Below are 24,137 nucleotides of genomic sequence, written 5' to 3'. Positions count from 1 at the left end.
ACTTACAGAAGTCTGGGTAAATACTGGCAAGTTGTCATTCACATCGTCAATTTGAATGACGCAACTTGAAGTGGTAAACAAACCAAAATACTGACCATCCATGTCTTGTACTTTTATTTTCAATTTGTAATGATCAATTAACTGAAATTAAAGTAAGAATTTAATAAGTGAAAGCAGCATTATAAAAGAAAAGTTAATTTACACCTTATTTTTTCCTGCATTAACAATTTAAGAGGTACAGTATTAAATTTCACAACTTTCAGTGAAATTTCAGGTAGTGGGTTAAAAGTACTTACATTAGCAATTTTCAATTGATATGTAAAAACAGAGTAGTTTCTAAAATTTAAAGTGCCAATCACAGAATATGGAATTGATTGAATTTAACTTTACTCACAGAAAGAAAAGCTATAACTATAGTAGATTTAAAAATACTGAGTAATTAATTTTGATTAAAAGTTCTTTCTCCTATCCAAAACATCTTTATGCTCTAAAAAAAAAAAAAAAAAAAAAAAAGACATCAGTCTTGTAATGAAACAATAAAATGAAATATCCTCCTGTAAAGTAACAGGGCTTAAATATTTACTTCTTATTTACTAAAAAAGAAAATCATTAAATTAGCATGAAAACAAAGGCTGGGGCTATGTAATTTTTCTCTCCATGTAAAGCAGAATCTGACTCTTCGGGCTTTGCATTCATCAGACATTACAAAAGACTCATCACTAGCTAAAACAATGCAATTCTTCTCATAATGGCTTTATTTGCCAAAAGCAGTTATAGAAGAATTAAAAACAACCCTAATGATAGTGCCTTCTGGACTAATAGAGATGGGTTCTCTTTCCAATTGCAAATTAACAAATATAATCTCAAGCGCTTGGAAATTCTCTTTTCCTTTTTATAAAATGATAATAATACCTTTCAGTATAATTCACCTTTTATCGTAAGACAAAGTACATGAAAAAATATCCCAAATTTCTACCTATGATGTTCACCATTCTTTTACAAAGTTACCTTCTCCCTTTATTCCATCACCTCTTAAACTCTCTTGTTCTCATGTATTACCTCAATAAAACTGAAATTTCCCTCAATCTCTCAGGTTTTTAGCAACATAATTTTCCTAATTTACTCTTCCCTCATAATCAATCACAAATGTAGAGTTGAAAAATATTGACCTTATTTTATTTAAAAAAATTTAAAACCTCATCCTTCTATACTAGAGGAACTATAGTGAACTATGATTTATTAGAAATAATCAACTGGCTGATGAAACAAGGAAATGATGTTTAATAGCTCTCAATATTAACTTGTATCTTCAAATAGAAGATTACTTCTAGAATTGAAAGTATTTCAGGGATTGAAGGCAACAACAACAACAACAAAAACCCCGGAATCTTGTAATCAGCAAGTGGCTGCAGGCCTCCCTGGTAGCATAAGGGGTTAAGACACAACGCATGAAGCTGTCCTCAGGCTCTGCAGCACCAGTTCGATCCCCGGCCAGCCAGGGAGCAACCCACATGGCCCAACAGATCTCTCCTGACTTGCCCGCTGCTCCCCTCAGCAGTGTACTTTGCTCAATCTGCCTGTTCTGTTCCCCACTCTGTCTCTGGTAAATCCTCTCACCCGATCCCCACACCTCTGGCCTATACCCCAGCACTTGTATGCATAAATAAATAAATCTTTAAAAAAAAAAAGTGGCTGGGCCTCCCTGGTGGCACAGTGGGTTGAGCACTGCGCTGTGAAGCTGTCCGCAGCCTCAGCAGTGTGGGTTCAATCCTGGCAGGCCAGAGAGAATCCCACATGGTGTGGCAGACCTCCCCTGTCGCACCCGCTGCTCCCCTCAGCAGTGTACTTCTGTCATCTGCCTGTTCTGCCCCCTGCTCTGTCTCTGGTGAATCCTCTCACCTGGCCTGTACCCCAACTCTTGTATAAAAATAAATAAATCTTAAAAAAAAATACCTCAATCTTAAAAAAAAAGTGGCTGCAGAGCACTTGAATCAAAGCACCCTGAGATTCCTTCACTAGTCAAATGTTTTCATCTGATTTATAGAAGGATCTATACAAGTGTTGCTGATAAAAGAGGATTAGGTTTATAATCTGCTTTTCCTGGGCACATGAACTCCATGAAGAATCTATATAATATGTAGAACTACTAACCTAAGATAGCGGTAGTGGAATTGATAGAATAACTACTAAATGTCAGTGTCTATGATGATTAGTAGCCAATATTTCTATGTAAGACAATTTTGGAGGTAATTTCAACATGCTTTCTGGAAAGTGATTTCATCTAGGGGGCAAGAGGAGACATTATATACAATTTTGGGAATATTAATCCAAGGTGACAGAAAAATTAGTAATAGGAATCATGGGAAACATGAAAAGGAAAGCATGTCTAGAAGAAAAGAGTATTCCATTTTATAAGCACTGCATCTTAGATACCTGTGAAATATTTCAATGGATTTCTATAAATCAATTGAAAATGGTAAACCAGTGATCAGAGATACATAAACTTATTTAACCTATCTAAGGGCAAGAATGTACATGAGATTATTGAGAAAGATGATGTACACAAGGGGGAAAAAGCATTGTTATCTGCAGATTAAAAAATGACTGTATAATTCCAAAAGTTTCACTTTTCATACTTGACATTTCTTGTTTTTAATATTATAAATATGCTTATATTATAAAATCTAATTTTATAAACATACTATTCAAGAGACAATGAACTAGTTTTTCAAAATAAGCACAGGCATGTTTAATGATCTTTCTTAACATATTTAAAATAATATTTTTTCTGAAAAGTTGATTCACAAAATGTTTTTCAAAAGCACATGTACAGGTGATATATGGAGATATACAGGTACTATAAAATAGTCATATGATAACCAAGTTTATTAATTAATATTTATGTTACAGGCCTCCCTGGTGGAGTAGGGGTTAAGTACAGCACTGTGAAGCTATCTGCAGCCTCTGCAGCATGAGTTCAATCCCAAGCTGGCCAGGGAGCTACCCACATGGCGCAGCAGACCTTTCCTGTGTTGCCCTCTACTCCCCTCAGCAGTGTATTTTCAGTCAATTTGCCATTTCTGTTCCCCACTCTGTCTCTGGTGAATGCTCTCACCCCCCCACATCTCTGGCCTGTACCCCAGTTCTTGTATGCATAAATGAATCTTTAAAAAGGTGCATGGTTGCATTGGTGAAGGAAATTCTATGGAGACTATACATGAGGGGGTTGGGGAGGGGGAAGCAAACATTGTTTAAAAATGAACAATGATGTACAAAATACATAAATAAAAAGAAATTTTTTAATTAAAAAATATATACATTTATGTTACCTCTCTGTCTAGCTGGGATGATGACAAGGTGATCACACCTGTAGATGGATGCATAGAAAACAGGGTGGGTGATGCTGGAATCTGCTCAATAATGGTGTATTTTAGACGTGTATGCATCGTGTCAGGTTCATCTCTGTCAGTTGCTTGTACTTGTCCCACGACGGATCCTATGCAGTGAAAACTCCTCTTTAATTTTCAAAATGTTTACATTTTCACTTTATTTCTGTATTCAAAAATGCTTTGAATGACTCCAATAGATATCACAGTAAAAAGTGTTATATGTTCGCAAATTTTGCTTCCTTTCAAGTATCCCAATGTTCTACTTTGAAATTTCGTGACCATATCCATGGTTACTCTATATAATGGATAATTTTATAAGTGTTGTTAATATAGCTCCATAGCCAAGGAATTCTAATTTTCTTTAACATTTTTTCTAGTTGTAAGTCTACAGTTAAATTGATCGTATGAGTCAGTTTTCTCTGAAAATCCTTGCCTTAGTTGGGTCACTCTAGAAGACTCAAATACTACATTCTGACTCACAGATAACATGGTCCTTTTTCACAAGGTTGAGAGAACATCTCTTATTCTCAATGACCTTTATGATTGTGCCTGACATTTTGTCAATCATTTAATCACTGCAGAACATCAAAATATCTCTTAAAGCTAAGACTTCAGTTGTGAAAGACTTTCTCTTTTTGGAGTATATTATCTTTAAAGTATTCACTTAAGAAGGCAAAGTAACATTCATTGAGTAATGCCTATTTTTCAGGTACTGTACTTGGTATTTCACGTGGATTATGTCTCACTTAATCTCTACAACAATCTTTCATGTAAGTATCCCATTTTACAAATAAGGAAGCTGAGACTTGTCAAAATTAGGAAACTTGCCCAAGGATACAGCACACAGCTAGCGAAGGGCAGAGTAAAATTCCATGCAGAGCAGCCTGACTGACAAGTCTGGAGTTCCTGCCAGTGGAATATGCTGCCTCCCAATGGCCACTGTGAAACTCTATTTATAAACTGAAATATTAAGATTCTACATATTAAGGTAGGTACTTACCAACTTTGCAGCTTTCACAAATTGAAAAAGTATACAATGTTTCTGTAAAAATTGGGGGGTTATCATTTTCATCCTCAACTTTGATTAGTAGGGGCAATGGACGTTCTGGAGTATACCCATCAGGAGTTACTGCAAAGGCAGTTATCTATAAAGAAAGCAAAATAAAGACAGAAGCAGAAATAATCTATTAAGAGATGGTTCAGAATTGCTTTGGTTTTAATTTGGAGATTATTCAACAGTGAAGTAGGAGGTTCTTCACTTGGTATTGTTTTTGTTGTTCTTACTGTAACCTAATGCCAAAGACAGGGTCAAATTCATGGTGTACAGTAGCATTTTATGTTTAAAATTATCTAATCCAATTATAGATATTTTCAGTTTCCTCGGTATCTTTTCTGCCAGTGAAATAACTGCTCTTCTCAGTGGTACTCATTTTACTTTTGAAGAAATAGTGAAACTACAATATCAAAAGCCATTTAATCAGATCTACTGTCATTTATTCTGAGAATTATTTGTCCTTCAAGTCAAGTATGTGCTATCGTATATAGCTAGAACCTAGATAGCAAACTTAGAAAACAGAAAAGGGTGAATGAACAAAGGATGAGAAGTAAAATATCCAAGCTTAATAATTATTAATAAAATGCATAAATTTTAGACATTACCTCAAAAGACTCATACTGCTCACGATCTACACGACCAGTACAAAACAGGTTTCCAGTATGTTTCTCTACATAAAATAAGTTTTTAGGTTCTCGGTCAACTCCAGGTCCACTTATGGAATAGTATATAGTGTAGTTTTGTGCTGTATCAGACTGAATCTAAAAAGTAGATATTATATACTTAATAGACAAATTTTTATTTCAGCAAAACTTTTATATATATAATTATGAAATTTGCCATTTTTCTTACAGTATATACTCTCTATCTTTAATTACTATTATGTACAAATAAAAAGCACCAACACTCATGATAAAGGACTGATCACAAAAATCTGCAAAGAGCTGATGAGACTCAGCAACAACAAAGAAAATAATCCAGTCAAAAAATGGGCAGAAGAGCTAAAAAGAAACTTCTCTGAAGAGGAAATGCAAATGGCCAACAGACATATGAAAAAATGTTCAACATCACTTGCAATCAGGGAAATGCAAATCAAAACTACCATGAGATACCATCTCACACCAGTGAGAATGGCACATATTAAAAAAACTAGCAACAACAAATGTTGGCGAGGATGTGGAGAAAAAGGAACTCTTCTGCACTGTTGGTGGGAGTGCAAACTGGTCCAACCACTATGGAGAGCTGTGTGGAGATTTCTGGACCTACTAAACATAGAGCTTCCATATGATCCAGCAATTCCACTCCTAGGTATTTACCCAAAGGACACAGAAACATCAATTCCAAAGAGCACCTGCACCCCTATGTTTATAGCAGCACTGTTTACAATAGCTAAGCTTTGGAAACAACCCAAATGCCCAAAAGTAGATGACTGGATCAAGAAGATGTGGTACATATATACCATGGAATATTACTCAGCATTCAAAAAAGATAAACACATGCAATTTGCAGCAACATGGATGGCGCTGGAAGGGATCATGCTCAGCGAAATAAGCCAAAAAGAAAAAGAAAAATACCGGATGGTCTCACTCATAGCAGGAATCTAGAAAACTTAAATAAGGGACCAGGAAAATGAATATAAGAAAGTGAAAATCAAAATCAACAAAAAACTATGAACCAGAGACACTTTTTGGGGGGTGGGGGGCGGGAGGGGAAGGATTGGGGTCAGAATGGGGCGTTTGCAATTGTATGGGGGAATATAAAAATAAAATTTAAGATTAAAAAAAAAAAAAAGAAAAATAAAACTGAAATAATGCCTAGAAAAAGAAGGGAAAAGGAATAATTTTGATAAAATAAATAGTATTTCCTGGGTGACTTAAAAAAAAAAGCAGCAACAGAATAAAGAAGCTTATAATTAAGAAATTTCAAGGGTAAGCGATGAGGAAAATAATGTAGTAGTGTCTCAGTTTCCAAAATAACTAACTTTAGGGGCTAACTGGTTTCAATATGGAAAAATATTTAAGACTTTCTTTTTTTTTTTTCTCTGGTGAGAGAATTCACCAGAGCCAGAGCAGGGAGCAGAATGGGCAGACTGACTAAGTACACTGCTGAGGGGAGCAGCGGGTGGCAGGAGAGGTCTGCGCTCCATGTGGGACCCTCCCCTGGTGGCCAGGAATTGAACAGGAGCTGCAGAGGCTGCAGGCAGCTTCACAACCCAGCACTCAACTGCTGTGCCACAGGGGAGGCCCTAAGACTTACTTGTCTTAGTAAACAAATCATTCTCAGTATGCAAAATTATTCTTTGTCAAATTTTTAACTATCTGATTTAAAAAAAAAAATAGTATTTGAGAAACTGGGTTTAAAGTGTAGTATCTACAGAACAGAAACTGGGAAACAGCTTTCTTTAATTAGTTCTTGTTATTTGTCAGCATCTTCTTTATTATAGGAATTGAGTGGAAGAAATGAGTGAGAATGAAAGTGGCATGATATCCTGAAAAGTGTGATTTTCTGGTACTTGATTCAAAAAGCAAAATTTTCCCTAGTTGTTTTCATCCTTTTAATAAGATCTTGACTATATATTAGCATGAAAAACACGATTATTTTCTAACAATTTCGTCCTTGTCTTCACTCTGTTCTTCTCTCAGTTGCATTAGATTTATTGATAAGCTATAAGAAACCCAGGTCATAAAGTAAGTGTCAGTGACCACTGATAGTAGAAGTCAAGAACATTTGCTGTGATTCCCACTAAATATTAAAAGAGAAAATATGGGCCCAGTGTGAATTAAACAGTGGACTTGATGGTATGACATTTGTGTCTTTGCCCTTCATCCTTCATTTGGATGTAGTTTTGGAATTTTCTAGATGATGCCCATGCTATGTGATACACTTACTGAGATGAAAATTCATTAAGGAATCATGAGTTTGAGAATACTAAAAGGGTTGAACAGCTTTATAAGTGGTATTTTTATAACTAAAACTGGAAAAAAATATATGCAGTTATAAAAAATATTTATACCCACCCACTGAAACATAAAATACACATTACTTGCATATTAATACTAGTGTTTTAAAAATATTTGCATACCAGTACCCAAATTTAAAAAGAATGGAAACCATAGATTTTCTTTGGAAAGAAAGTAAATTGTACCTGTTGAAGAAAGAATGGGAAGGGACCCAAGGAGTTTTCCAGTATTGAACAAGGAATAGGAGCCCATCTTCTCTTGGCACGTCTTAGCACTTTTTCTTTAGGATGACTTATCTTCAGCACCACAATTGAAAGAAATTAAAAAAAAAATAAAGTTAATGACTATTTTATTATCAAATGTTAGGACTTTGATACAACTTTCTTCTCTCATGAGGATTAAATGGAGAAGTAGTACTTGAAAACCAAAATAAATGTGAACTCTACAAAAGATAAATAAATAGCTGCTCATTGTCACAGTTACCCTCTTAAAAAATAACTTGATGGAAAAATCAAAGAAAGAAAAATGGAAATGGAAATCTGGAAGCAAAATGTTAAAAAAAAAATATTTCCATATAGCCATGCAAAAACATGGGAGGAGAGATATGCAAAGAAAATATCTAGAGTATGTGCCCTTCTAAATTTGGCTTAAGTATCTTCAACTCACCAGCAACTAGGAAGAGTCAGGGGACCAACAGAGAGATCTGTGTCAGAATGAAGAGGGAAACATGGTGACAACTCTCACATTGCTGCAGTGAGTAGTGGCCAGTGTCTGAGTAGAAGTCCTTTCTATCTTGAGTGTCACAATATAATAAGCATGTGTGAGTCCAAACCTCAACCTAAAATAGTCTCAAACTAGGAATACAAATTCTGCTAAGACCTGCAGAGATAGAGCTTCAAAACTTCTTTTTGGTAATCTAATCGGCAGTCAAGACCAAGTATTGGTTCTTGGTGTTTACTCTCAAGCTGTCGTGTTGCAGCAGATCCTAATTTCTCATTTTATGTCCCAAATGAAAGGAATAACAACCTGCAACCTATGTTGCATAACCCTTTTCTGACTGAACAATGGTGAGCTGTGTCTTTTCTTTCTTCTTCAAGTTAAACTATCTCATATACTTTCTGATTCCACTACCAAGAATCATAAAATCTGGACCTTCTATGATAATTGTAGTTACACCTGAAGAAAATATTTCATTATACTTGATTTTCATAGTGCAGTGTACCTCTGTTTGATGCTCTAACAGGACAAGTATTTCCCTCTCTTCTTGGTTCTCGGTGTTGGAAAGCAGTATGTTAAAATCTCTCTTCTCTGAGGCCAGAATAGTTTTTGTTGTATATACTGAACCATCATCAAAGATTTGGAAATCAGGATCACTTGAATGAATTACATTTGCAGATTTAAAGCACTCCTTCAGGTTAACTGTAGAAAATATACATGGCAATCATTTGTAACATAAAGCATAACAATATATAGCTTTAACAGTAAAGTATGCATTTAGAGGGGGAGCCAAAAATTAATAATTACACTGACACTTATCAATTTTCCATTTTTAGAGGGACATATGAAACAGTATTGTTACTTAAGTTATAATTAAACATATACATCACTTCTCATACATTCCTTACATCTTTTAAAGAAGAGATATCTATCCTGAAATAAAGGTATGTTAACTCAAGTGTTTTGGATATTTAAACTGCCAGCAAAAATTTTTACTTATTGACTGAAATTAGCTATAGAGTAGTACAAGAGATCACTTGAAGTTAAACAGAATCTAGATGATTAATATAGGCAGTTATTATAACATTATTGAGCTTTTTATATCTATTGTTAAATAGTTATATTCTGTGTTCTCATTGGTTTGATCTTTTCTTATACATCTGAGTTCTGTGAAAAAAATTGATAAAAATTAATATGTGGGAGAAAATGTCAATAAGGTAAAAAAAATCCAAAAACATCTTACATTCAAGGAATAGTTTTAATATTCTTCTTTTTTTCACAGAAATATATACCATATACTTCATCTAATATAAGTACTAATGATTATTTTATTATTCAAACTAAATCTTTTTATATACTTCATGCAATCATGTTTTTCAGTAAACACTATTTGCTTCATACACCATATATATTACAAACGATGATAGTTTTAACTATTAGATAATACCATTATTCTTCTAAAAACTACATTAATTTTAAAAGATCACCCAAAATTAGGTTTTATTATATATTTGGGAAGATTCTTACCTCTACCAACAAATTTCTCAGCACCTAGCTCAGATGGAATATGTAGTGTCACTCTTTTGCAGGCATCACAGGCAAATGTTAAGATCTAAAATATAAAATCAATATTATGCATAAAAATCCTTCAAATGTATATATAGTTTACAAAAGTTAAAAATTTGTGTATTCATATATCACTTTCATAATTAGAAAAATAAAAAATATATATATACTGAAGTGAAAAAATAAGAAAAAAATTGTATTGAGGGGAAGAATATAGCAGTAAACTAATGAGTCACGACTCACTTTTCACAAAGCATGTGAACTCAAAATTCCTTACCCTCTTGCACATTGTATCCTATTTTGTAAAATATAGTTAATAGAAGATTGAGGAACCAAGGACAAACTTTGTAAGAGAGCAAGCATTAAAAGTGTTCATGGTTAGGAAGAAGGCAGCAAAGGTATGCAAAGAGAAACAAAAGCAAATTTAATGAGCAGCAAATTGTTTGAATTAATTTTCATTTGCCTATGAGCTATAATATCCAAAACAAAATCCCAATGCTTTTAAAAAGCATTAACTCACTGGCATGGAATGATCTGAAGAGTATCAGTTGATGAATGTCACCACACAAACACTTAAATTTTTATTGATGTACCATTGGTTTGCATTGGTTAGTATTTGGGAGATAAAGGCTCTCCCTCTTCAGCTATAGTCACCACAGTACACCCACCACCATCCACTGAAAACACATAGTTCTGAAACATGAACTTTTTGTGAAGGTACACTTCCTCATAAATGAAAACTGAAGTCATTTTAGAAAATATTTCACTTGAATTTCTTAAAATGTGTTAGTGACTTATGATGAACTTATTCCAGTACAATATATATTTGAATATATTGAAATTTAATTTCTTTTCTCTCTAAAATTTTACAGTGGATGTTTCTAAAAGATTTATAACTATTCCCTGTAGTTATCTAAAAGCAAGATAATTATAACTTACGCTATTATTTACAAAGTCAATAAACACAAATTAAAAAAATTAAAATTTGGATTTTTTTTTTACATACACATTAGAGAACTTTTAATTCTGTAATTTAAATTATCGCAAATGATCAGGTAAAGCAGAAATTATATTTAATTCAGAAATAGGGGATGAACACAAATGTAGAAACTATTTATAAATTAAAAGATGAGAAGAATTCTCACTAATTGTGTAATCAAGAGAGAGTAGGAGTAGAATCAGATGACTGAGAATTCCAGCTCCAGGTGATTAAAGTCATATGTCCACTTATTCATTCAACCAATATTAACTGACTGCTTGCTAGGTGCTAGGTAGTCTTTAAATGCTACAGCAGTGAAAAAAGCGAAGCCCTTGACTTCACGAAGATTGTATTATAAGGAGAGATAAATGGATACACACATGGACAAAGGACACAATGCTAAGGCAGAGAGGGATATAAACATTATGACAAAATTACAGCAGGGAGAGTGGATGAAAGAGGGAAGACCTAAAGCTTTGAGGAAATGAGGAAGTAAACAGCTCAGTAACTCAGGAAGGACCTTCTGATGGAGCAAAAACCTGAACAAGGGGCCTGGAAGAGGACTTCTCTTGGTGAACTGGAGGAACAAAAATAAGGTCATAATAGTAGAGTGCAGTGAGGGAAGAGTAAAACCAGATGATAGCAAAGTCCAATCAGGGCACAGCACATAGGCTGTAAAAGGCCACACTAAGGAGTGCAGACTATATTCTGAATGAAAAAAGAGGCTTACAAGCTAAAGAATAGAATGTGGCCAGCACTTACACAGAACCATTCTGGTGACTATGTAAGAACAGACTGTAGCAAAACAAGAATGGAAGCAAGAAGGGAGGTTACAGCAAAGATCTAAGAGAAGGTTAGTGACTTGGACTAAGGTAATGATAGAGAAAGTGAGAAAGAGCAGAATTAAGAAAATAATTTGCATAATTCTATTCTGGACATTCATTCATTCATTCATTCATTTAACAAATAGTCACTGAATCTCTACTATATACCAGACACAAAGTAAAGAACAAGTTCTTTCTGAAATATTCAATTCAATGGCAAGTCATATTTGTAAGTTCAGTAACGTGGGATAAAAGCTATGATAGAGGAGAACAGAGCACTTGCTACTAGGCTCAACTAAGAGGCAGGTGATGTCAACTGAAGAGTGGCTACAAGTTTACCATGTCAAGAGGTGGTGGAGCTTATATATTCCAAACATAGGAAGAACAGATGGAAAGGACCAGAGATGATACAGACCTGAAAATGAAATGTGGAATGACTGATGGACATAATGCAAGAGTGAAGAGATTAACATGGATTTAGAAAAGTGAGTGTGAGACAGATTCTGAACAGCATTAACAATGTCCATGGACTTTAAACCTAAAAACAATGAGAACCCAAAAATTTGTCTTTAGTAGATACATTTATAAGAAGTTTTATATTTGAAGAAGGTAATTCTCACTAGCCTGAAGAACAGATTAGAGAAAAATAATTTTTATTTCTAATAATGGTGGGTAGGTCATACAGACAAATCTCCTTGGCAAAACCAATAACGATGAAAAGGTTTTTTTTTGGTTTTTTTTGTTTGTTTGTTTGTTTGCTTTTGGGGAGGGGTGTTAAGATTTTATTACTGCTCCAATTTGTTTTCCTGTTTACTTGATAGTCAGTGTTGAAGAATCTTTCTTTAAAATATATAGATGGGGCCTCCCCTGGTGGTGCAGCAGTTGAGCACTGGGCTACAAAGCTGCCCATAGCCTCTGCAGCACCAGTTCGATCCCCAGCCACCAGTGAGGGTCCCACATGGTGCGACAGACCTCTCCTGCCTTGCCCACTGCTCCCCTCAGCAATGTATTTCGTCAGTCTGCCTGTTCTGTTCACTGCTCTGGCTCTGGTTAATTCTCTCACCCTCCTGTGCTTCTGACTGTACCCAGTGCTTGTATAAATAAATAAATAAATAAATCTTTAAAAAAATACATAGATAAGTAAACATCTGTAGAATCCATGTAGATAATCAACATTTGTACGTCTTGTTTGCTTTTTTAATGATCCTAAAGCACCTAGCACGTAATTGCTAGGATAAAAAAGGATAAAACTAGAAGAGAGACCAGAAACATCTTCCAAAATGAAAAGATTTTTTTTGTCTCAATAGAGAGAGATTAAGAAATGTTTTGATTAAGTTCTGAGAGAAGAGTCCCCTACATTAATTAAGGATCCCAAATGCAAAGTTCATGTAAGGCACATTCACATTATAGGTTTTGTCTTGGAGTCATTAGTCTAAGAATGCTTTGCATTAGATACCATCATAGATGCTCAAAGACATTTGACTAAATCCAGCAACAATTCATAGATATTTTTAAAAGTCTCAAAAATAGGAACTGAAATGTCCTTCTTCAATATGATTTTTATATTATAATCACAGTATCAATGGGAAGGTGGTAGAGGCAACACCCCTAAATTCAGAAGCAATCTAGATTTTTCAAGGTCATCATTTACTGTAAACATTACACTCAGGTACACGTGGCAAGAGGAAGATATTAGATGACATATGAATTAGAAAGGAAGAGGATAAAAAAATCTCTATTTGCATTTGATATGATTGAAAACCCAAGCAAAATAAACAAGTACATTATTGTAAAACAGTAAGAAAATTTCAGTAAAAAAGCAAAAATAACTATTAAGAAACAGCAATTATTTAGTCTTCACAAACATAAACACATGCACACAAAATTCATCTTTATGCACATAACGTAAAACTTCATACACAGAAATTAATAATATCATGGAAGAGATTATTTTCCAAAGCAATACAAAGTTAGAATGTCAAGGAGTAAACTAACAAGAAACATGTATAGAAAACCTAAACAAAATTTCTGAAAGACTCAAAAGTAGACTTGTACGAAAACAAAGGTGTTTCACTTTTATAGAAAGAAAATTCAAGAACATAAATATATCAATTCTGACTAAATTAAATTATAAATATTATAATTCCAATACAGATTTTAGCAGTGTTTTGGGTGGAATTAGATAAGCTTATCTAAATAGTCAAAAGGAAGAATAAATAAGAAGACCTACACAATTCTCAGCATCCTGTATCACCCTATATTTGGATTGCTGAGCCATTAGACTGAAGAATTGAGTCACTGTATGATCAAAAGGAGCAAAATATATTAAAACATGGATAAGACAAACTTTCATCATACCAAGTTAAAAAGAAAAACAGAAAACAGAATAGACAGAAAAATTGTAAACAAGAAATCAGCCTTAAGAGTTAGTCTTAAGAGATTCTATGAAGTCTCAATAAACAATGCAGGACAGTATATGAATAGACAGAAAGATACGTTTCACGTCCATGTTCATGTTGGATTTTTTCTTCCTGATTTATAAGAGCTCTTTACATATTTGTACACTAGCCTTTTAAAATATGACCTGCAAATATTCTTTTCTACTTTATCAGTTACATTTTTACTTTGCTTTACAGTTACCATATTTTTACTTAGTTTGATTTATTTTTTTTTGACATGGAAAAGTATGTGTATTTTAATATAAATGATTTTCTCAATCATAATAACTTTTGAAATCTGAGCTATTAATGAGCCTCCTGGTTCCAAATTTAAATAAGAATTCACCATGTGTTTTTCTACTCTGTATGCTATCATACAATATATTTCAAACTTTTATCTTTATGGAGTTTTCTGTGGTGTCTTGAATGTGATATGGATTTAACTATATTTTCCCAATGACTGCCTAGATCAATTAGTTTCACTATACATACACATACACACACACATCCTCAATGATATGATATGCCATCAATAATAAAATAGGGTAGAGCTATTAATATTTACCAAAATTATAGTTATTTACATTTTATCAATACTTCTATTTTATTGATTCACCTACCCATGTATGAAATTATATATATGTGTGTGTCTATTTTTTGTAATAGCAAAAATAGCAGACATGACAGAAGATATCTATGAAATATTTGTAAGTGTAGATTTAATTGGACTTAACGAAGGATTAAAGGAGAGTGATGAGGTAGGAAAAACAGCTTTCAGATTTCCTGTCTGCTGGAATAAAGTACATGGTAGTATCATTTATTGAAATGTAAGGCACTAAAAGAAAAGCAACATTGTTTAGGAAGATAATAAATGCTTTGTCACATGTCACAACAGGTAGAGAGATATAAAGACCTATTGTTCAATGAAGACATCCTAAGTAGCAATAAAAAAATTAGCATGTGTATAAAATTACTAGCAATATAAATTTAGCACCTACATAGTATTTTAGGGGCAGAACATGGAATGGGAAGTATGAATTTGAGTGGTTAGGAAGGTCAAAAGAAAAAAGGAGTGATTTATAAGAATAAAGTCACAGTCTACAAGGTGGAATTGTATAAGGAAAGATTTGAATTTAGCAATGAGAATCCCTGATGATCTCAGAGTCTGATTAGCAGTTTAGGCAAAAAACAGAGTACAGTAGTTTAGACAACTTGTGCGGTGATGCAATAATAGGAAGTTGGGAGAGGCTGATTCATGGAATGGTAGATGACTTGGGTGTCTCAGGAGGAAGAAACACATAGGGTATAGCCCAAGTCATTCTTATTTAATATCTTCTGCTCAAATAGTCTTTCTATCTCTTATCACACATAAAACTCACAACCACAACATCCATTCAAGGCAGGCAGGGTTTTGCATTGATAGGCACACAAGCATCAAAACAACTTGAACCTTCCAGTTAGAATTTAGCAGAGTGACACACGCTGACAAAGCCAGCACTAGATTTCTCTACCCAACCTGTGAACTTTTAAGCTCTGAAATTAAGAAATGCCAAGGAATCTTATTCACTTATATCTGTTCTCTTATATAAAGAATCTGAGATGACACAGAAAGTTGTGTATAGGATTGTAGAGAATTGCCATTTATTGCCCACACCTATTATTTCCAGGGGCCTAATCAAGTCCTTTCTTTCTAATGGTATAAAATGAAGCGGCCATTTTATAGGAAATCTAAACAAAATTTATTCTTTTGTCATTTACTACATATCTCTTAACCGTTATTTATTCCATTCTTGGTTTCCTCAATTGTAAAATGTTAACTAACTGCTGAATGCCCCAGGAATTCAGCTAAGGGTTTGACATCGATTGAGTTCCTTAGGAAAGACATTCTAGTAATACTAACAACGACAATTTTTTTTTTTAATTTAAGGAATTTGCTGTAAAATAATAGCAACAGAGAAGGGGAAATTATCCAAATACTTCAACTCCCCAGTTCCATCCCATCGAGAAGGAATCTTCTAGCTGTCTGTCTTCCGGTTTGTCACCTTGTCCTTCAGGGCTTACTAGATTCCCAAAGCCTGAGGTTTAACGTGAAGAACTACAGAGCTGAACCTGCTTTTCACCTCTGGTTTATTTAACTTTTCTGCTTCCGGGGACCCACGAATTCTCCCAAGGGCTGCTCCCTCGCTTTGGATTCCTGTGTTTTCTGGTCCCCCAATGTTATCCCAGTCTTTTCTGCCAGTGGGAGGTGGAGAGGACAGTCCAGCCCCAAATAAGGTCACCTCCTTCCCCTCCCAGCTCTGAGTGGATAGAGTTATGCTATTGTCTTCTGTAAAGTCAGAGGGCTGGAAATTGGGGTTGGGGGGTGGGGGGTGGAGAGGGCAGAAAAATCCCGACACCTTTGAGAACAAGATATTAAAACCTCATTTCCCCAAACATTCCAGAGAAAGCAGAAAGCAAGGTGACAAGCAATGGAAATTATGCCAAGGTTCACCACGCCTCTTCACACACTCACACACACAAAGAACAATTCCCCTAAAAGCTCAAAGTCCCTGGCCTGACCCAGCAGGGGATCTGCCCCTACGACGTTTCTGCAGCAGAAGCAGTCGGACCCCTCCCCAGGAATTTCAGCAGGCGCTGAGGAGCAGCACCTCCCCGCTCGTACCCAGAGGCCACGATTTTAGAAGGGCGTTTGCAACGGTGGCCTCGGTCTCCGTCTACCGGCGCCCATTAAATCTACCAGCTGTGGAGCCACCCTTCTCCCTGGGGGATCGCGGCACCCGGAGCGCGATCCTTTCCGTGCGCCCACCGCGCGCCAACCCACTTCACTCTTTCCACGCATTCAGAAGCCCAGCAACCCCCGCTCTGGCCGCCAACCCCATGCGCCCCTGGTCCCAGAGTTGTCCCCTTAACCCCAGCGGGCCGGACCTGCTCCCAGGGCCGGCGGCCCGGCCGTCACTCACCGCGAGGGTCAGCAGCAGCTGTCGGCCGAGGGCTCCGCTCCAGGAGCGTGTGCGTCGGGCTGCAGCCATGGGAGGACTCGGGGGCGGTCGCCGGCCGAGGCACCCGGAGGCCGGGGCAGGAGCGCTAGTCGGGGCGAAGGGCCGCGACCTGGGCTGGGCCCGGCGCGCGGAGAGTGCGAGGCGAGGAAGCGAGCGCGGGGAGAGTCTCTTTTCTTCCCGGTTTCTCTGAACTGTCTGCCTCTCACCCAAGGGGCTTTTCCTCCGGCCGAGGGTGGGGCCCCAGGCGCGTCCGAAAAACTCTGAGCGGCCCCTCCTTCCTATTTTCTTAAGTGTTCATTTCTTTCGGAACGCTGCAGGTGGGAACTCCCTCTGGCCGCCACCCTTTTACCTGCGCAGGGTGTTTGTCAGTGGCGGACTCCACCTCTGCGCCCCATCTCCCCCCGCCCCGGTGTCCGCCTGGAGGATTAGCAGCTGGCCCTGCCCAGCAGAAGCCCTGACTGTACAAAGACTCATTCCCTGGAGCGAGCGCGCCGCCGCAGGAGGCTCCGCTCCGCCCTGTGCTCTGACCTCTTGGCCCGCGGTGGGCCCTGCCCCGGGGGTCCGGCCTGAGCCGCCTGGACTGCACAGGAGTAGGAGAAATGGACTTCTTGTCACAGTCGCCTCAGGCCCACCAGTTAGGAGACTGACTCTACGGAGTTTGCACATTTCCCACACTCTTTCCTGGAGTGAATTTACTGCAGATATCCAAGGGCGGTTCAGACAGGAATTCCATCTGGGGCACACCTTTCTTTGAGATCTTTGGTTTTTATTTTGTGTGTACCTTTTTCTTGCCCAGTATGTCCATGACACAAGAAAATCACCATAAGCTAAGACTAAGCTAAATAAGTAAATAAAAAGTGAATCCATACTACAGAACTAAAACAAAATCAAGGGTAAATTACCTCAGAAGCCACAGGAAGTTGGCTAAATGGGGGCTACTGATGTTCTCCAAGCCCTCTCCTGTCACAGTTCTAGCCCACCATGACTTTTTTTTATAACTGATTTTCTAAACTGAACTCTTGGACATCTACTGAGAATGTCACTCTTCCTTTCTTAGTCCCCAAAACCAGAGTTTGTGGTGGGAAATGAAAAAGAATGGGATAAAATTTACCTTTGGATTTGAAGTGTGCTTAAATTAGATGATTATTGCAGCACTCAACCTGGAAGATTAAAATATGAAAGCGGTATGCTTTCAGCACTTCAGAAAGCAATGACAGGGCATTCTGACTCATTCTTCTAGCCCTCTTTTCAATTACCGACTTAAACCACGGAAGTCTGACCACAAAGGAGAAATGTACCTGTTCCACTTCACTTGGTTTGTCTCAGAGTTGTTGGTGAAACCTGTTTGAAAACCTAACCATGACATTCACACCATTTCAGTTCTTAAAAACATGTACCATTCTAATAGCATTATGCATGGAGCCAAACTTACTATAATATTGAACACATATTGAACTTTAAAAGTAATTTCAAACAGTACATGCCTTATACTCTATGTATTAGTCCTGTGCTCCATTTTATTAGTGAATGACACATAATGAGCTGTTCTGTGGCCTCCCTCTCCATGCAATTTATCATTGAAACTTTGCTAGTAAAATAAACCTGGATCATCAGTGTGAGACTAGAGTTGACATCTTTTTGTTTCCGTATTTTTTAACCCCCCCAGGTTTTTCCAGCAATGATTTCATGAACACACCTCATCCGACTAATGATGACATCATGACCTCAGCGTGAGACTTTCCAGAGGATAGCTAAGCATGCTAGTTTCAGGTTCTAGAAATCTACTCAGGCTGTCATCATAGCCCATGACAATAGGCCATTCCCTAACGTTTACCAACACTTTAACCTCTAATTCCTTAAGGGTGGCTCATGTTTTTCCTCATTCCTGGAAAGTGTGGAAAGGAAATTTGAAAATAATTTGACTGAACTATTTTCATCTTTCACAATTGTTAACTGAGGCTACTAAAATGGTGGGGTTGTTAACAGAGGAGGACCTATACAAAGAAAACATTGTTAAAAGAAATAGAAGACACACCAAAAAATGGAAAATGCCCTCTGCTCATGGACTGGGAGAATAAACATTATCAAATGGCAATCTTACCCAAAGCAATGTACAGATTCAACACCATCCCAATCAAAATTTCAATAGCATTCTTCAAAGAAATAGAATAAAAAATACTGAAATCCATATGGAACCACAAAAGACTCTGAATATCCAAAGCAATCCTGACAAAAAAGGAGAAAGAATGGCAGCATCTCACTTCCAGACTTCAAACTATACTATAAATTTATAATAATCAAAACATCATGGTACTGGAACAAAAACAAACACACAGGTCATTGGAATAAAATCAAGAACCCACAAATAAACGTACACCTATATGGACAGTTAACCTACGACAAATTAGACAAAAGTATACACTATAGTGAGAAAAACCTCTTCAGGACATAAGCTTCAGAAATATCTCAGTGGATTTTGTCTCTATCAGCAAGGAAAACAATATAAGTAATTGGGACGACATCAAACCAAAAAGTTTACACACAGTAAAAGAAACTGTCACCACAACAAAAAGACACTCTACTGAATGGGAGAAGATATTTGTACACCATACATCTGACATAGGACTGATGTCAAAGATCTAAAAAGAACTCATACAACTCAAAAAAAGAAAACAAATAGCCCAATCTAAAAGTGGGCAAAAGTGCTAAATAGGAACTTCTTCAAAGAAGATCTACAGATGGCCAACAGCCACGTGAAAATATGTTTATCTTCACTTATCATGAGAGAAGTACAAATCAAAAACACAATGAAATACCACCTTATTCCTATGAGAATTTTGAAAAGACCAGAAAAAAAGTACTGGTAAGGGTGCAAAGGAAAAAGAATCCTCTTACATTGTTGGTGGGAATGTAGACTAGCCCAGCCCTTACAGAAAACATTATGGAGGGTTCTCAAAAGATTAAAAATGCATCTGCCATACAAACCAGCAATTCCACTCCTAGGTATCTACTCAAAGAATACAAATACACTAATTTGAAGGGAAACATGGACTCTTATGTTTGCAGGAGCACTATTTACAATTGCAAGGCTTTGGAAACAAACTAAGTCTCCAGTACAGATAAATGCATCAGGAAAGTGCGGTATATATACACACAATGGAATACTGCTGAGCTCAAAACAATAAACTCTTGCCATTTGCAGCAACATGAGTAGAACTGGAGGAGATAATGCTAAGAGAAATGTCAGAAGGAGAAAGACAAATACTAGATACTGTCACTTACATGTAAAATTCAGGGAAATAAAACAGAGGATCAGATAGAGCTAAATTAAGAACTAACCCTACACAGCTTTGGGTAGGTATCTACCCAAAGAACTAAGGGTATCAGATGGGGAGAAAGGGAGAGGCAAGAGCAAGGCGAAGAGAGAGCACAATAGACTAAGGTGGAGAACTATGTATGTCTTGGGGGTGGGGTGATGTGGTAACAACACCTGAGCAGGGAAAGTCTATACTTCTAGTACAGAAACAATGATGTGAACTAATGTTACCTCTATGAAACATTTGTTAAAAATTAAGTGATGTGGGGCCTCCCCGGTGGCGCAGCGGTTGAGCGCTGGGTTGGGAAGGTGCCTGCAGCCTCTGCAGTGCCAGTTAGATCCCCAGCCACTGGGTGAGGGTCCCACTTGGCGCGCAGACCTCTCCTGCCACGCCTGCTGCTCGCCTCAGCAGGGTACTTTGTTACTCTGCCTGTTCTACTCTCCGCTTTGGCTCTGGTGAATTCTCTCACCCTCCCGCGCCTCTGACTATACCCAGTGCTTGTATAAATAAATAAATAAATAGATAGATAGATAGACAAATAAATAAATAAATAAATAAATAAATCTATCTTTAAAAAAAAACTTAAAAATTAAGTGATGTGATTTTTTTTTGTTTCATAATAAAAATATTTGCAAAGAAGAAATAAAATATAATGTATGTCAATGCAATTTATTTAATGTATTTAAATTAGACTATACAGTTGCTGCAACTGATTCCTCTACAATACAATTTTGAAACAACAGGTATATTCAAAGAAACAAAGTGTGGATAGAAGAATCGTTTTTAAAAACTGTTTTTTGTCTATGAGAATAATACTTCTGACTTGACCTGGTTTCCTAGTGTGCCATAGGAAAGTGTGCATGAACCAAAAGTATCAGACAGCTTCCTTTCTGTCTCGGACTGCCCAAGTAAGCTCCCAGGCTTCAGGATTCCCATTTGTTAAGATAATCAAAATAACATTAGGTGCTGTCAATGGTACCTCCACATCTCAAATTAAACTTTGTGGGAGGGATCAGACCAAGGGATGGAAGAGCACAGGGGGCTGTGGTGATGGTGCATGGGTGCATTGGTGAAGGAAATTCTGTGGGGACTATACCTGGGGGTGGGGGGAGCAAACGTTGTTTAAAAATGAACAATCAGGCCTCCCTGGTGGTGCAGGTTGTTGAGCGCCATGCTGTGAATCTGTCCGCAGCCTTTGCAGCTCCGGTTCGATCCTGGCCAGGTGGGTGAGGGTCCCACATAGCGCAGCAGACCTCTCCTGTCGCTCCTGCTGCTCCCCTCAGCAGTGTATTTCATCATCTGCCTGTTCTGTTCCCAGCTCTGCCTCTGGTGAATCCTTTCACCCTCTCGCGCATCTGGCCTGTACCCCAGTTCTTGTATAAATAAATAAATCTTTTTTTAAAAAAAGAACAATGATGTAAAAAAATATAAATAAAAAGAAAATTTAAAATAAATAAAATTTGTGTATTTTCTGTGGGTGATTTTTTTTGAGAAGGGTGGCTAGCTGTGGATGTTTATTTCCAGATAAAAAGTCAGATGATAGAAAGCTAGAACCAGAGTAGTCCTGAAAGGAATAATAAAAATAAAATGCCACCCAAGGCCCATAGGGCCAATGTCTGCAGCCTAGCTTTGTAATTTTTGAATTTCAGAAACTAAATATATTAAAGGAAACAAAAAAACCCACTTAATCACTGTTGTATATGAGAGACGTCTTCTCCCAGGCTGCATGAACTCTGCCTGTCCTGCCCCTACTGAGGGATTCACATGCTTGGAATGATCTTTAGGGTGAATGTGTCTTGACACGTTTTCTGACACAGAATGGAATCCAAAAGAAGGGAAGCAGATCTAAGAGAAAAAAAGACAATATTAACGGACATTGTCTAGTTACTTTATAGATGAAAGGGAAGAAGAAAACATTTATCACAATAAAATGAGCACAATTCAAGTGTTTTCCTCTCAGAGTTGTTGCATGGATAAATAAGATGTTTGAAAGACACTTAGAAGCAACTTGGCATATTCTGAGTGCCCCCCTAATGTTAGTTAATATTGGTGTTCCTCTGGCCTACTCCCACACTGCCCTTATCTTCCCCACTTCCATATCCCTACAGCCTCCTCATATCACATATCCCTGTGACAGCTCCCTATTGCCCATTCTTCTGGCCCTTCTCCTCCCATCCTTGTGTGGGGCTAATCCTCAAAGTTAATTCATTCACTACTTCCAAATCCTTCAATGCCCTCCCTCTCAATAGGACCCCAGACCTTGTCTGATGCAAATAAATTAAATATGCAATATTAAGATGAGAAACCACAATTTATGCTAATTTGTACTCTGAAAATTTGGACCAATTTTAAAAAGAAAAGAATCTTTTTAAGTGTTGTATTGTCCAATAAATAAAATACTTTCATTTTCTCATATTACCTGTGTCTTTGATATTCTTTTTTTCAAAATTGGTCTCAATAAGATGCAGTGGACTAATCAAACTCCATTTCCATTACATTTCAAAGTACATTTTGAATATTTTTGAATAAATAAGGGCTAGCATGTGAAATAAACTCTAAGTATAGTACTACTATTTCACTTAATACACGCTCAATAAAAACAAGCCAATGCATGGATTTCAAGGCAATTGTGATGAACATGACCAGGGATGGTCCACCACGTTCATCCTGCCTTTAATAGAGTCCAGTGGCATGTGCTCCCCCAGGCATGCTAGGGATGAATATATCCTTAAAATTACAAAATTTTCATTTGTTTGCTTTATCGATTAATTCATATCACAAGTATTTCTTAAGTACTTACATGTCTCAGACATTGTTCTTGGCATGGGAAACTAAGGTGTACGAAAAAATGAAGGACACATTCTTAAGGGAAATGTCTAAAGAAATATAAAACAGGGCCTCCCTGGTGGCGCAAGCATTTAAGCACCGCACTATGAAGCAATCCACAGCCTCTGCAGCACAAGTTTGATCCCTGGCCAGCCAGGGAGAATCCTACATGGCACAGCAGACCTCTCCTGTCTCGCCAGCTGCTCCCCTCAGCAGTGTATTTCAGTCAGTCTGCCAGTTTTGCTTCCCACTCTGTCTCTGATGAATCTTCTCACTCCCTGCATCTCTGGCCTGTGCCCCAGCTCTTGTATACATAAATAAATAAATCTTAAAGAAAATATATAAAACAACTGGGAAGAACAATAAACACTCTCCACTTGAGACTTAACATCATGCCAACTCTTTTGCCTTTATCTTTTTTTTTAATTTTTTTTTCCATTTATTTATTTATTTATACAATCACTGGGTACAGTCAGAAGTGCGGGAGGGTGAGAGAGTTCACCAGAGCCAGACAGGGGAACAGAACAGGTAGAGTGACGAAATACACTGCTGAGGGGAGCAGTGGGCGTGGCAGGAGAGGTCTGTGCGCCATGTGGGACCCTCATCCATCAGCCCGGGATCGAACCGGTGCTGCAGGGGCTGCGGGCAGCTTCGCAACCCGGCGCTCAACCGCTGTGCCACCGGGGCGGCCCTCTTTTGCCTTTATCTTAAAGGAAGTACATGAAATATAAACACCATTCTATATGGATGAAAATTACGATATAAAAGTTATTTGTTAAAAATGTTCGTGGGTATGATATTGTAAGATATTGAAGAATTAGGCATAGCAAGACAGCAGTCATTTTAAGAAAAACAGACATTTTAATGGGCACAGCTATGCCCTAGTTTCGTTTCAAGGCAAAAACCGCCAGACTGGGGTAAAAATCACAAGACAAGGGTAAACGAAACTTAACTAGTGCCAAGGAGAGATACCCAATCAGGCCGAACTTGGTCCCTGGTGTGAAAAGTCCCCACATCCTGTCAGCAAAGTACAAAAACAGTTGGTTGCTCTGGGAGGGGGTTCCTCTC

The 24,137-nt window shown here is 37.3% G+C and overlaps 1 protein-coding gene across 2 annotated transcripts in view; it reads right to left on the bottom strand.

The window, feature by feature from the left end:
- The window catches only part of DSC2 (desmocollin 2), a 30,073-nt gene extending 13,112 nt beyond the window's left edge, over positions 1 to 16,961 (bottom strand). For both annotated transcript variants that reach the window (XM_037508697.2, XM_054694113.1), the window contains exons 1-8: positions 16,888 to 16,961; positions 9,648 to 9,732; positions 8,626 to 8,822; positions 7,589 to 7,699; positions 5,049 to 5,204; positions 4,390 to 4,534; positions 3,330 to 3,496; positions 7 to 141 (exon numbers count right to left, since the gene is read on the bottom strand). In XM_037508697.2, coding sequence (XP_037364594.1) covers positions 7 to 141; positions 3,330 to 3,496; positions 4,390 to 4,534; positions 5,049 to 5,204; positions 7,589 to 7,699; positions 8,626 to 8,822; positions 9,648 to 9,732; positions 16,888 to 16,956 — 1,065 coding nt within the window. In that variant the 5' untranslated portion in view covers positions 16,957 to 16,961. The remainder of the gene's footprint in view (positions 1 to 6; positions 142 to 3,329; positions 3,497 to 4,389; positions 4,535 to 5,048; positions 5,205 to 7,588; positions 7,700 to 8,625; positions 8,823 to 9,647; positions 9,733 to 16,887) is intronic.
- Between the last annotated feature and the right edge of the window lie 7,176 nt (positions 16,962 to 24,137).

This window comes from Talpa occidentalis, unplaced genomic scaffold (genome assembly GCF_014898055.3).
Source record: "Talpa occidentalis isolate TD23 unplaced genomic scaffold, MPIMG_talOcc4v2.1 talOcc4.13, whole genome shotgun sequence".
Taxonomy (NCBI): domain Eukaryota; kingdom Metazoa; phylum Chordata; class Mammalia; order Eulipotyphla; family Talpidae; genus Talpa; species Talpa occidentalis.
The sequence above is the reverse complement of the archived record's forward strand: the minus strand, read 5'-3'. Positions and strand labels throughout refer to the sequence as shown.